The sequence below is a fragment of the Archocentrus centrarchus genome, chromosome 24, assembly GCF_007364275.1.
Source record: "Archocentrus centrarchus isolate MPI-CPG fArcCen1 chromosome 24, fArcCen1, whole genome shotgun sequence".
Taxonomy (NCBI): Eukaryota; Metazoa; Chordata; class Actinopteri; order Cichliformes; family Cichlidae; genus Archocentrus; species Archocentrus centrarchus.
Window position 1 is genome coordinate 604,835 of NC_044369.1, and position 15,636 is coordinate 620,470.

At 43.9% G+C, this 15,636-nt stretch overlaps 1 protein-coding gene across 3 annotated transcripts in view; it reads right to left on the reverse strand.

Moving 5' to 3' along the window:
- Positions 1 to 15,636, reverse strand: part of vta1 (vesicle (multivesicular body) trafficking 1) — an 81,115-nt gene that overhangs the window by 18,673 nt on the left and 46,806 nt on the right. For all 3 annotated transcript variants that reach the window (XM_030721139.1, XM_030721138.1, XM_030721137.1), the window contains exons 5-6: positions 14,990 to 15,104; positions 1,252 to 1,503 (exon numbers count right to left, since the gene is read on the reverse strand). In XM_030721139.1, coding sequence (XP_030576999.1) covers positions 1,252 to 1,503; positions 14,990 to 15,104 — 367 coding nt within the window. The remainder of the gene's footprint in view (positions 1 to 1,251; positions 1,504 to 14,989; positions 15,105 to 15,636) is intronic.

The following is a 15,636-nucleotide window of genomic DNA, read 5'->3' on the forward strand; positions in this document are numbered from 1 at the left end:
CATGCAACCGCACCTGCACAGGTATAAACGCGGCAACATGAGCCACTTATGTAGGTGACATCGTAGCTCTACAAAGACCCAGCACTGAAATCTGAATCAGGGGTAAGCTGGAGGAGGAGGCTGGGGGGGGTCTGGGCTCCAGTGCGACCCGGAGAAGAGGAAGAAAATGGATGGATGGATGTTTGAGTTGTATTGTATTATTATTGTACGTGGCGCTTTTAAGTCACAGTTTATTTGTTTTTCAGATGTTATTTTCTCATATTTTAACGATGTGTAACCAACATTTGCAGTAATGCATTTTCATATATTTAACATCAATTTAATTTTTTTTTCTTCGTCATCTGTTTGGAGTGTAACGTGCAGTGTTCATAATGCACGATGCTGCTTAACTGTGCAGCGCTGATGGTTTAATCGATGGTTTCAGATGCCTTTGTTTAGACAGGTTTTGACATTGTCCATTAAACAGGCCTAAAATTTAACTTCATATTTTTATTTTTTCAGGAAAATCCCGCTGAGATTTAAAATTTTTTTTACAAGGGAGTCCTGGCCAAACAACATACAGAGTGTTTCTGAGTTTTAGACTAGTCGGAAATCAGTCGCTTGAACATCATAACAGAGGAACAGTATTGTTATTATTATTATTATTATTATTATTATTATTATTATTATTATTATTAAGCATTCGGTGCTTGCCTGATGCGCTCGGTGGAAGGAGGAGTTTGATTTGATCATCTCTGAAGAGGAAAATGTGAGGCTGAGAATACTGTGCACATGTGTTAGACTGTTCTTCATGCTTAAGTTCTCAACGTGTTCCTGACATTACTTTGACAGCAACATTAAATCTATAAGGGGCCTGTTCCCTATACAGTAAGAATAACTCCTGAATTATTGTCGGGGTGAAACTCAATCACGCAGAGCTGAAGCTGATGGAAATGGTGTTGATGTACATGGCAATAAATGAACTCATTGATGACCTGAGATATTCTTGGTTTTGTTATCTGTGGAATGTGTGCTGAATATGGGCTCTATGCAGGGGACGCTTTAGACATGATGAACTCTAAATTCAGGCTTCCTGTTAAACCCTGGGGTGTTGTGGGAAACTGATGCTCTTGACCAGCTGAACAGCCAGATTGTAGCAGCCGTTCACCCTCCGGGCAGCACATTCATTTCACTGCAGACTAAACTGAGTGCCCAATGTGTTGATATGTGGACGCACTGTTTGTACACATACAGCAGGCCTCTCCATCATACCTGTAGGCGGTGGCAGCTCGGCTGGAGTGTTGGCCGGAGCGTGGGCCCCTGGTGGGATGTGGATGTTGTTGTAGTTTGTGGTTGGAGGACCCGATGGGGCCGATCCTGGACCAGGAGTAAAGCCGATACCCGGGGCAGGACCTGGAACCGAACTGTGGTCCTGGCCTTCGGAGGACAGAGAAGGAGGACCACCCCTGAAAGAACCCCCGTGGGAGGGGTCCAGGCCTGAGAAGCCTTCAGCTCCAAACTCACCTATCAGACACAGGGAGACAAAGAGCATGCTGAGAGGGGATAACAGCAGTTTAAGCTCCAAACAAACGGCTCATTCACCGTAAAACAGGAATATTTCTTCTATAGAAAGCAGCTCCACTAAAAACCACTGGCAGCCTTTTCTGGAACATTGTTTATGGAAAGTCATGTTGCTGTCAGACTTGTGAATCACTTCATATCTCAGAGTTTTTTCAGTGAAGAGGGTCTTTCACTGTTTTCACTGGCACACATTTTCTCAGCCGGAGAAACTGGAGCAAACCGTTCCTGGGATGGGATTTCACTTCTTTACAGCCTGTCAGTGCGCTCGCATCATGAATAACTCAATATCTATCCACAGAAGTTAAAATGGAAAGACTGGGCAGCTGCTTGACTAGAAGTGTAAGTGATGCATCATGAAATAAGAGTCTCTGCAGCTCACACTCAGCCCAAATCATTTATAGCCAATCCCTTCAGTGCTCATCCTGCTGCTTACACTAAGACTAAATATCTGTGTTTAAAAGGGAAAAAAATGAAAATTTGCTGCTACGCTGGCATCAACATGTAGGTGCTGAACAGAGAAGCTTAAAGCTTTTAGCTTCACTTGGTTTCAATCACACAGTGAAAATGGTTCCTTCATCAAAAGCACATCAGGTGGAATTCAAAGATGAGTTTGGGGAAAATGATTAGAATTCATGAGAGTTTGATTAAACTGAACAGAAAGAAGCTGCGTAAATCCCAAAGATATTATATCAGAAATTGGTTTTAGATGGAGTGTGCAGACGGGTCTTTGTGAGCATTTTGATAAAGTGCAGGACTGCAGATGGCTGAGCATCCTCTTTGTTATTCTGCTCAGGTTTTACATAGATCACTGTTTTTGAGACTTAAGAACAGGTTACTAACTCGACTGATTTCAGTTCAGTTCAATTTCATTCATATAGCAGCAAATCACAACAAACAGTCGCCTCAAGGCGCTTTGTATTGTGGGTAAAGACCCTACAATAATACAGAGAAAACCCAACAGTCTAAACGACCCCCTATGAGCAGCACTTGGTGACAGTGGGAAGGAAAAACTCCCTTTAACAGGAAGAAACCTCCAGCAGAACCAGGCTCAGGGAGGGGGGGTCATCTACTGAGGGGGGGAGAGACAGAGATTAATAATAACTAATGATTGAATTCAACTCGTTCCATTCTACTCTTAAGTATCCGAGGAACCACAAGTAAGCCAGCAGTCTGAGAGAGAAGTGCTCTGTTGGGGTGATATGGTACTATGAGGTCTTTGAGATAAGATGGGGCCTGATTATTCAAGACCTTGTAGGTGAGGAGAAGGATTTTAAACTCTATTCTAGATTTAACAGGGAGCCAATGAAGAGAAGCCAATATGGGAGAAATCTGCTCTCTCTTTCTAGTCCCAGTCAGTACTCTAGCTGCAGCATTTTGGAGCAGCTGAAGGCTTTTCAGGGAGCTTTTAGGACAGCCTGATAATAATGAATTACAATAGTCCAGCCTAGAAGTAATAAATGCATGAATGAGCTTTTCAGCATCACTCTGAGAAAGGATGTTTCTAATTTTAGAAATATTGCACAAATGCAAGAAAGCGGTCCTACATATTTGTTTAATATGTGCATTGAAGGACATATCCTGGTCAAACATGACTCCAAGATCTATTTGGAGTAAGAAGAGTTTAATTTTATGTTTCTGCACATATAAGAAACTATTATAATTCAATTCCCAAAATCAGATCTGCTCCACTTTTAATATATTCATGACTGAATACAGAAACAGTCTATAAATTAACTTGTGTAACTGAACCCGCTCTAATCTGAATCTGAAAAATAAAGCACCACGAATTCTACGTCCACGTCGGTCACAGCAGCACGATGTGGCGTCTGTTTGGGACGGCGCGCCGTTTGTCTTTGCCTCTCAGGTCTCTCCTGACCTGGAAGAGCTTTTCTGTATTTGCAGCAGCTTTATGTTACATTCGCTCTATTACTGAAAAACCCTCCTAACTGGCACCTCCGGGCTCTCTCAGTGACCACAGGTACGCTGACCTCCATGACAGTGTAAACTGTCACACCTGTTCACTGGTGTTCAGAGCCAAACTTGGCCCGATGATGTCACGAAGTAATCCTTGAAACAGAGGGCAGAGAGACGCTTCAGAGAACTCGTTACACGCCTTTGGGAAAGCGACGGCCTGAACCTGAGCCTCACGCTGGAGACTTTGCCTCTCTCAGCAACCACACCTCACACAAAGAAAACACTTCTTGACAGCCAGAGATGTTTGGACAGATTAAGATGTTGGGCTGGATGTGCAGACACAGGCTGGATTTGACACCAGCTTCTGTCATTACTGCATTAGAGGCAGGCGGGCATTAAGCAGAGATCTGACACCTCAGCTGGACCGTTCGCTCTTTCATTAAGTTGTTAAACTTTGTTTATCCAGAGAAAGTGAACATTCACACTGTAGTACTCACATCTGGGCTCACACACTGACCTCATTCTCTCAGCACTCACATTATGATGCATCGGGCCGTCTATGCTGCTCATACATTAGTCTGACTAATATAATCAGTAATAACTGGTTGTTGTTGTTGCTTTTATATATTTTGCTTTATTCTTTTAGTTGTTGCTTAAATATCCAGGTTTTAAACTCTGAACCATATGTACACCTGTACCTGTGGTCCAGGTATTAATGTCCCAGAGAAACATTTTAGCATCATCGGCTAAAGCACACCAAAACGGCTCTACTGCAGCCAGCAGAGATTTCTCAGACGCTGCACCCAGAGCTGAGCTCTACAGGAGCATCGTGCAGCAGCAAAGGTGATGGCAGAAGGCTAAAAATAAATACAGCAAACTTTCTTCAAGAAGGTCCGGCCTTAAAGTATCATCTGAAATCTAAACAATGCCCCATGGTTGCATCACCTCCACCACAGTGTGACCTGCACCTTCACACCAGCACAGACTGCATCAGCTGTCGCTGGTCTGGGTGGTGGTAACACGGATATTCAGGGGATGATTCAGGGTTTGAGCTGCTGCTGGACACCAGCCGAGCAGAGAAAAAGGTTTTAAACAATTGTTCCTTTTTTAAAACCACTTCTATTTATTTTGGACTTGTATATTTCACTGCTGATTCATGGAAACAGCAGCAATAAGATGCATGAGCTTATTTAACAGTTGGACTTTATGTAAAATCACTTTTAAATAAGTAATATTTGGTTACATTTCATATTCTTTTTACCACTTTTGTGGGGTTGAAAGAAAATGATTAATTACTGAGCCAGCATCCATTCTTATTTTCACCCTGATCATCAATAAAAAAGGACAAACATGAAATATGGGACAGAGTGTCCGTTTGCACAGTCAGATCACATCATATTAATTAAGGAGGAATGGGCTTTTTCTCCTTATTATAACTGCTTAATCAGTGATAATGTTCTTGCTGTGAGTGGCAACGGATCCTGAGAGGCAGTTTCCCCCCGGAGCTGTGTGCCATGAATGGGATATAACCTAAATACAAGATCAGCTTTTTGCCAGCAGGAGCTTTTCCTGTCAGGAAAAAGTGGCTGAAGGTCAGTTTTGATCCATTACAGAGGCATGAATACATGTATTTCTATGCAAACCCAGGAACGTGAAGCCCCTGATAACACAGCTCCAGGAGAGCACGTCATTCTGCCTAATCTGCATTTAACTGAGTGACAGCAAAGTTCTCCCGTCCTCGCTCAGTCTAAACAACCCAATATTACCCACTGAATAATAAACAGCTGAGACACCCCGACAGCTCCTTCACACTGAGCTGTGACAGGACTCGTACCAAAGACAGCCGAGGCAGACGGTCTGACTCAGAACACAGAGGAACGTCGGTCTGTGTTGGGACACTTATCAGTACCATCAAAGTCTAATTAGACTTTATCGCATTCATGAGAATACACTATGTGCTCATGTACATATTTCTCTTTTTGGTTTTAAATTATTGAGCGTTTATTCTTTTTATATGATAAATGGTTACAGCTGTAACATCTGAAATTTCCCTCTGGGATCAATAACGTGTTTCTGATCCTGAACTTTGGCAGAGATTGTGGCCGGTTTTCTTCCTGCTTTGCTTCTTTGTTTCCAGCAGTGGGAGAATCAATGCTGCAGCAGTGCTGCTGGATGTTGTGCAGCTCTGTGATACAAACACTGACTGAGTGTCCTGCAGTGTTAAAAAACTATGACGAAATATTTTCGTCATGTTGGCGAAAACTATGATGAAAACGAGACGATAACTAAATTAAAACCACCTGAAAGGATAAAAACGATGACGAAATTAATTGACACTTGCGTCTTGATGAACGTGTCAATTAATTTCACAAGAAAATGAATTTACACTTTCGGAAATGGTTTCGTCTTGACGAATCGGCATGGTTTTTATCCTTTTAGGTGGTTTTAATTTAGTAATCATCTTGTTTTCATCGTGAAAAAAGGCTCGTTGACGAAAACTATGACAAAAATATTTCGTCAATGAAATATTGGTGTCCTGTTAAAAAAGCAGTTTGAGTTTTGCAGTTTCTCTAAGGACCTGGACGCCTATAAACTCATTTCCACTGCAGACAGCAGCCAAGGCCACGAGCTGCTGTAGTCCTGCTTCATACTGTTGACCAATCGGTAAGAAAAGTGGGGAAAAAAGAATCATGACTATCATCTTCTAAGTTTCAGAACTGATTCATAAATTCCAGAAGCCTATTTTTCTACAACCAACCATCTCAGCTGGGACAAAAAAAGAGATTTCCTCACTTCCACCATCCCCGTTTACATTTCACAAGTCGTGGTCAGTAAATAAAATTAATCTTCCTCATTTTCACACAGGAACACCTTTCAAAACACCTTCATCAAAACAAGACCAATATCAGTATCACCCTGCTTTTCTATGAACCTATGGGGCAAATCTCATCTATGGCGAGCTAGTCCAGCTGCTTCTGCCCACCCACAGCTGTTGCTCATCTGCAAGCCGCTTTGCAACCCATCTCCATCCCTGCAAACAGCAGGAGGTTGGAGCTGCTGTGGCCACAGCCAGCACATTAAGGCTATCATTTCTCACTGACATCAATGAGAGCCAAGAAAATGAATGTCTGAACCGGAGTGCTCAGAGCAGCCAGTGAAGCCCGAGCAGGAAACTTAGGAAAAGAGCGACAGTTTCATTTAAGCTTCACAGGGCCTCGGTTTAACATCTGTTTACGACTGAAAGGACTCCCGCTCTCTTTACTGATGCAGGTCGTCTCCAATTTAACGGTAATATTGGTGAAATTCCAAAATTCTTTCAATATGTTTTCCTCTGAAAACTGTGTCACAGAAAACATCCTTATTATTTTTAGCAACTCAGCATTAGAAATGTTTCCCTCTGGCCCCCCAACCTCCACCCTTTCATTCCCTCCATACATTCCTTTCCTCTTGCTAAACACATCCCCCTCCCAGCCGATGGAAAGTCAGACCAGGGCTGCTGGGAGACAATGTGCTGTCTGTAATGACCACTTGTATACTAGTGTTCTGGTGGGTGTGTGCTGTGAAACAGTGAGAGTGTGTGTGAGTCTGTTGCACTACTCTCCAGAGGTCAATTAACCTACTTAAAGTGGTTCATTGGAGTGTCCAGTGCCTGCTGTTCCACAGCATCCAGCAGTCTGCTGAAGGCGCCTGTGCAACAGAACAGATTCACCTTTGACTCACGGAGAACCAGAACACCTTCTAACAGCACATGGGTGTCCAGGTTGACTCAATGTTAAACTAGTAAAAAAGGTCCAAGAATATCTTCTCCTGGTACCTCAGGGACTGAGGACAATGATGGGATCAGATTCTGCCTACACGGATCCTTTTTGGTAAAACTAGTTTTAAATCAGCTCTCTAATTTCAATGAACCATTTTGATCAAATGAGTGTGTATATGATCAGTGCAGTGAAATAAAAAACATGCCTTGGCTGGCTAGTCTGCTTGACTGCACACGTTTTAGGGTGAGATGTATGTATTACACATGCATCGGGCCTTGGTCCCATCCTGATTTTTATTCTGTTTCCTTCTTTTTCAGCTGAATAAAAAAAAAAAAAAAATGACAGCATATGGAGGGATTTGTAAACTTGCTGTTCCAGATGAGAATTTGTAATTATAGGCTCTGATCTTTAAAGGTCAGGTCAGCTATTTTTTAAACACATTTCTTTGTTCACACGGGAGGTTTCCCCTGTTCTTCGGCCCTCTGCTCCCACCCCGCCTCATGTGATAAGAGAACTATCCAGACGTGGAAGAACGCCGATCCTTGCATGAGTTCTCAATGGGGAAGAAATATGCTGGATATGGACTGGGTAATGTGTTAGGAGCAAAAGGTCATCGTTTGATGGAAATGAAAGTGATCAACCTACAGAGGCTGAATTCAAAGTGAAACAAGACCCGATGGGGATGTCCACCCATGATTAATGAAAATATAAAAGGACCACATAATAGAAACCCCTTCAGCAGACAGATTATTACCCTCTGAAAAATTATTTTGCCCTCATTTGGAGGCCTTGCCCTAAACTTTTACTAATACCTTAAAAATGTATGAATGTACGAATGCTTTTAGTTAGCCCTGGGTTAGTAAAGATATAATACAGATTTCAGTACTTATTAAATCCAAACTATTTTAAGCTTACTGTAAGACCGATATCTTTAACAATTCTATAAAATCTGTTTGGTAACCATCCTAGAACAAATTAGAGACAGTACTGCATTCTGTACTACATAATGTCCTTCTATTTTTATATTATACAATAAGCCAGATATAACGCATACTTACAAAGTATTCATATCATTTTATACTCGTGTGTGCAGGAATATTACTACATAACCTGCTGATATCAATGCATTATGTATGACATCACTATAATCATAAGGCAACCATGCTGTTTACATTTGAGCAATACTGCTGAGCTGTAGGTATGGCTTTAATGTTGCTCAATGATGAGTCATAGTCTGTACTATTTATGGCCGTGAGTCATCCCTGACCCACATGTTAGACGATGCTTAGCCAATCAGAAGTCGGCATCACAAGCTAATCAGTCAGGCTGCAGCCTGGAACTGATGCTCCTATAAACAGACTGGATCTTTAGCTGGAAGGTTCTCACTATCAGCTGCTGGCAGCTGTTCAGGGACCGAGGTCAGCTGATAGATATGGGGAATCCCACTTTCTTCATTTCACTCAATAATACTCAAGTAGGTATAGCCAACCACACAGCACAATATGAGCACATGACTAGGCTAAGCCAATCAGGCACAAGAAAAAAGCTGCATATCATTAGCATATATTATCATAGCATTAGCAAATCCTCCATGTTGTTTACTGTCCACTTCAGATAAATACAGCCAAAGTGTAAACATCCAAGAATATGAATATCATGCTGCACATCTTTGAAGAGTAAAGAGCATATATGGCAGATTTCATGGCTGAGCTCTGTAGACCGGAAAGGTAAAACCTCACAGACAACAGGTATGACGACAATATCCTCCCGCTTTATTTGGGCAGGAGGATAAAAATGATGCAGCAGACTAGTCCATTCTGCCAAAATATCACTGCAGCAACTCTAATTGGTGCTCAGTAGTTTGTGTGGCTCCCACGTGCTTGCATGCATGCCTCCTAATAAGACGATGGATGTTGTCCTGAGCGATCTCCTCCCAGATCTGGACCAGGGCATCACTGAGCTCCTCAACAGTCTGAGGTGCAACCTGACGGCATCAGGTGGACTGAAACATAATTTCCCAGAGGTGTTCTACTGAATTTGGGTCAGGTGAGTGTGGGGGACAGTCAGTGTTATCAATTCCTTCATCCTCCAGGAACTGCCTGAATACTCTCACCACATGAGGCACCAGGAGGAACCCAGGACCCACTGCAGCAGTGTAGGGTCTGACAGGTCCAAGGTCCTGATACCTGATGGCAGTCAGGGTGTCGTTGCCTAGCCTGTAGAGGTCTGTGTGTCCCTCCATGGATATGCCTCCCAGACCATCACTGATGCACCACCAAACCGGTCATGCTGAACAATGTTACAGGCAGCAGAACGTTCTCCACGGCTTCTCCAGACCCTTTCATCTCTGTCACACGATCAGGTGAACCTGCTCTCATCTGTGAAAAGCACAGGGCACCAGTGGTGGAACAGCCAGTTCTGGTATTCTTTGGTAAATGCCAATCTGGCTCCATGGTGCCGGGCAGTGAGCACAGCACCCCCTAGAGGACATCGGGCCCTCAGGCCCCCCTCATGAAGTCTGATTGTGATTGTTTGGTCAGAGACATTCACACCAGTGGCTGCTGGAGGTCATTTTGTAGCTCTGCAGAGCTCATCCTGTTCCTCCTGTCAGAGGAGCAGATCCCGGTCCTGCTGATGGGTTAAGGACCTTCTGTCCAGCTCTCCTGGAATCTCCTCCATGCTCTGAGAGTGTGCTGGGAGACACAGCAAACCTTCAGGCAGTGGCCAGGTTTAATGACTTGATGCTCTACTAATAAAAACTGTTCCTTTAATATTTTTGAGCAGCGCAATATGATAATATACAGGGCAGTAACCAAGGCAACAGTACAGTAAATAAACCATCCTGGATGACATGTGGGCCTGTGTTAGTATATACAGCCTATACTAACATGTTTCCACTCATTTGACAGGTTTGAATTCAAGTCCACTGCATCATCTAACTCACAGGCATCGAACATCGTCAACAGCAGGAGTGTTTGTAAAACTCACAGATCTGATTTCTATTTGAGTTTTTCTTCAGGTTCCACTCCCACCGTGGTTTTGATTTGTTTCTGCACCACAGATGTCACGACAAAGACACACTTCCAGTTCAATCCAACACTACAAAACTTCAATTTCCCCTTCCTCCTATCTCAGAGGAAAGTGTGATCTTGCTTCCATCTTAATATTTTTTCTTCTTGAAGGTGGGCAGACATGTTGCTGATTTACGCACAAAAGCTGCTGCTGAAACCACCAACCTGGCCTCTGCTGCGTGTCCACCTCCCATCAAAGACTAATTTAAATATTTACAAATCATAGAAAAATGACTCTTCACAACTTACCAGAAAAGAGTCATATTTCCAAGGTTTCTTTAGTGTCATAACTATGTGAAACTTTACAACAACACTGCAAACAGGGTCTATAAAAATTAGGCTCAAGACCTTATAGCTCTACAGTGGTCGCGGTTCACTTATTGCAGCTTCACTGTATCGCAGATTTTTTTTTTTAAATATATCTAATTCTGTATTGTGGAGTTTTTGCTATATTCGTGGGATTTTGCAGTATAACTCCCCATAACTATGTTCATTACTCAGGACAAAGAGATCAGTTATGCCTACGCCTTTAGCAAAAATAGAAGTTACAGCCGAGGGCGAAGATACGGCACCACCTGATGAAGCTCCTGATGACATGGTGCCTTCAGAAGATCTGTAAAGCTCTTCTTGGCTGTGCAGTACTGTACATTTATCTCATCGTCATCACCTTCATCACCATCAACAGGAAGGGTTTATAAAGCCTTAAAATATATAAATAATCAAATAAATATAACACTGCTACTTTGTGGGTTTTTAACCTATCACAGGGGTCTCTGGATCACAACCCCTGCGATAGGTGAGGGACAACTGTATATGTGCAGAATGGACGATCTTTTCTGTTAATAAAACAATAATAAATCATCCCACCTCAGTGAGAGTAATAAACCCCCCTCGGCTTCCTTGTTGTGTTTCTTAGTCTGCCTCTGTTTACAAAATGTTTAAGCATCGCAGTGGGAAAGGAGGAGGACCCGATGATGGTCTGCACCGACTTCCTGAAACAGGTTTTACTGAAGAAATGGCCTCAGCCTCCAGAAACACTGCAGAGAGGCACGCTTTCTGATGGGGAGACAGATGTGCTCACACACACACGCACGCACGCACACACACGCACGCACACACACACACACACACACGCACGCACACACACACACACACACACACACACGCACGCACACACACACACACACACACACACACACACAAACACACACACGCACGCACGCACATGCACGCACACAAACGCACGCACACACGCACACACACACACACGCACGCACACACACACACACACACACACACACACGCACGCACGCACACACACAAACACACACGCACGCACACACGCACGTACACACACATGCACACCCCATGATGTCACCACTAACACAGAGAGCCCAGTGCACCCTGGGAGACATGTTAATAAATAATAACAGATGAAGTAAAAGGGAAAGAAAAGTCCTTACAGTGTGTGTGTGTGTGTGTGTGTGTGTGTGTGTGTTTTCAGTACATGTATGTGCAGCTGACTCTTCCTTGAGGTGATGTCATGGCCGGGCTCGGGGTGAACGTGTATGTGGACGGGGCGGGCGTGGACGAGCAGATGGTCGTTATTGTAGCGAGGAATTCGTCAACATCACTTTCCTGACACGAAAACTACGCTGAGCATTTCGCCTGCAGGGACGGAGACATGTGCAGGCCCAGAGGTGTTCGCGTCAGAATACATTTGTGCTGGGCTCGTGTTCTCTCCTGGGCCGTTTGATGCAATTTCTTGTTGTCCGAGTGCAATCTCAAAATGAGTCCAGATGCTGAAGAGTCCCACGCGGCGCAGTATAAATTCTGCTCGTAGCTGAAGTCACCAGAGTTTAGGAATTATCAGCATAATCACATAATGCACTGAAGAGATGGCTGCGCTGTTGTTGTCTGTCAGAGTCAAGACACTAAGCTGCACAATTCACACTTCATGTGTCTGATTCCTCCTGAAGGACTGGAACTCATCAATCATCAGTGTAGCAGTAATCCAGGGACTATTTTGGTCATTCAATACATGCATACTTTGTATTATCATTGTACATGAGCTGGGTATTGTTTTTGCAAAAGCATTTTCTACCAAACACCCAAAAATGTCACTGCATCAGTGATGAATTAGGTCACAATGTGGGCAGTATAATGATCGCACTAAAGTTCACACAAAAACTCTGCAGTCTCAGAACTGCATGCCAGGCTGAGGGCTGCACAGGTGAAATGATTACAAAACCAATCAATTATTAATTAAACATTAGTATAAGAAAGCTTCCCTGGAAGCATTAGAGAACCTGCAGAGGGGTCATTACATTCCACACCTGACAAACTTGTTAATGGGTGGAGTTTAGCAGAGCAGTGTAATAATACAGGCTGCAGTGGTGCTCCTTATTTCACATTAGTGGGTTTAAAAGATGGTGGTTTGTGTTGGTAATGTTTTTTTAATCCATCAGTCAGGTGGCTGTGACACATATACTCACCATACATTAAGAAGCCCGGCTCTGTGCTGACTGCATGCTTGGAAATAAAAAAATCTACCTTGAGAATTTGGGTGTGGCTAAAAACAGCAACTGTTTAGTTCACATTTAATTTGCTGTCTGACTACTGGACATCTTACCAACCTGCAAACATCACAGCACTCTGACCTGAGGATCCAGATGTGTTAGCTGGGAAGGGGCCCAAAGTGTGCCAAGAAAAGCTGTTACAGCAGCAGCAGCAGCATGATCCATGGGTCCACGGTTCCATGTTCTTTAAGCCAAATTCTGACCCTGCCCTCTGACCCTCCAACTGCTGTAGCAGAAGTCGACTCATGAGACCAGGCAGTGTTTTTCCAAGAGCGGCGCCGGCTGTGGTCTTCTGCTGCTGTAGCCCATCTGCTTCAAAGTTCAGTGTGTAATGTGTTCAGAGATGCTCTTCTGCATATCTGGGTTATAACAAGTGGTTATTTGAGTTTCTGTTGCCTTCCTGTCTGCTCAAAGCCGTCTGGCTGTTCTCCTCTGACCTCTGACATCAAGCGGGCATCAGAGAGCCGTCACTACCTGGATGCTGTGTAAACCCCAGAGAAGACAGTGTGTGATCAGCCTGTCTGGTACCAACACACAGGCTCAGCTTCACTTTCTTCCCCATTCTTGGTTTCTTGACTGTGCATCAGATCCTCTTCACCTGGTCTGAGAGGTCAGTGTGACCCAATACTCCAAGCTGATATATCCATCAAACTCTAGGAGTATTGAGACATTCTGGACTTTTCCGACCTCTGAAGTTTCCTGTGGTATCTGGTCTCAGACTCCTTCCAGCGCAGCCACCATCAACCTCTGTGAAGGCTCTGATGGTAGCTGACCAGGACGACAAACATTTACACTAACAGGTACTGTGCGTTAGCTTAGGCTGGAAATGTGGTGGTGTGTTGCCAGTTTCATGTAACATACTATGTAAATAGCTCATTTAGCTTTTAGCCTTAGGTACATCTCCAATTGTGTCATTGAATGACAGCTTTTTAAAACTCTCAGTGTCCTGGGCTCAGCGAGGCAGCATTGATCGAGCAGGTTTTTGATGGTGGCAGAAATCATGAGGCAACAGTGCTAACCACCGAGCCAAAAACTAACAGCTAACTGGATCTGGTTTGTTTTATGTGTGAGTGATCATAGTGACCGCAGCACATGTATAATGAGTAGGAACACAAATACCTGAACGCCAGTAAAAGGATGGAGGATGTCCGCTCATAGCAGTGAGGCAAAGAAATAAAAAGCAGCTCAGGCCATTTCTATTCTACTCTACTGGAAGATTAAGTCCACAGAGACAGAGAATTACCACCTGCCAAAAGACAAATGTTGTAAGCTGCAGGACGGCCTGTAAATTGGACCACTTAAAAAGCCACTCAAGCAAAAACTGTTATTTGGAGGCTGTAATCTATTGCAAATCCCATGTCAGCAGTTAAAACGTGAGCATTAAGAAGAAGCAGCCTCTGAACAAAAAGGTTAGTTTCCTGCCCTGCGTTTCAGAACAGGATGAACTTTAAAGGCTGCAGTGGCCATTTTGTTGGAGTAATTCAGTCAATCTCCCCGGGATCTCATGGCCTGTCTGCCATGCTTTCTTTCTGTTAAAGGTTATGTTTTATAGTGTAACCCTGGCATCAGCAGCCAGGGCTTTACAGTGTGACAAAGGGCCGGGATCTGCGTTTGATATGAGGGGAACTCAGAGTAATAAAATAAATATCAGCACGTTCTCATGTGCTTACGAACACAAAGAGACACACTCAGTCACATACAAGGACCGTTTGAGGCTGTGCTAAATCGTGTCACACAAACACAAACTTATTGTGGATGTACTACATGACTAATCAACTCTCCTCACTCCTCTAATCTCCCCAAGACTCCAGTTTCACCGCAAGACTTTCCTGCTACAGCCCCAAACCTGATAAGGCGAACAATACTGAGCCAAGCTTTACACACACACACACACACACACACACACACACACACACACACACACACACACACACCGACCAAACCATGCCAACAAAAGGAATCTGGCCTCAGTGCTCTTTAACGAAAAAGTACACAAGAGGATTGTTTTGTAACAGGAGGCAGAGGTGTGTGTGTGTGTGTGTGTGTGTGTGTGTGTGTGTGTGGGGGGGGGGGGGGGGGGGGGGGGGTCCATATCAGTGTGTCCCACCTGCTTCCTCGTCCTCGTCCATACCGAGGGGCCCGGGCTGAGGCGTCTCCCCGTTCTTCAGACAGTTGTGGATGTAGGTGGCCTTCCAGCGGGCGTACTTCCTGTGCTGGATGTTCTGTAAAGAGGAATAAGGAAGTAAAGAGGGAGTTCACACTGACATAAGGAGCAAGTCTGGGGATAAAATGTAAGCCACGGGTCGAAGGTCGAGGCCTGTAAAGGGAATGAATTTGGTCTCTGCTGAGGACGTTAAGGTGAGCACAGTAAAACTCTCATCCCACCGAGGGGGGCCCGTGCAGACCCCACAGGTATATTTATGTCATAGCATTTCAGGTGTTTGTTTATGACAATCAATCAATTAGTTCCAGATGTTTTGGGGTCCCAGGGTACCCCGCTCAAAAGCACCTAATTTCACCTATACACATGTTTAATAACATTTTAATAACATTTGTATGAGTTAAATGTAAATGTAAGCAGTTAATATTTGGGTCCTAACCTAACCTAAATTATCAATGGGGCTAGGGGCTCTCTTTCTTAAAGAACAAAGACTCCATAGCTGCATTCCTGATCCGGATGAGGAACTTCCCACAACACTGAAGATGTCACCAGCTCTACCTGAGACAGCTGGGGGGGTGCCTCCTGTTCGTAAC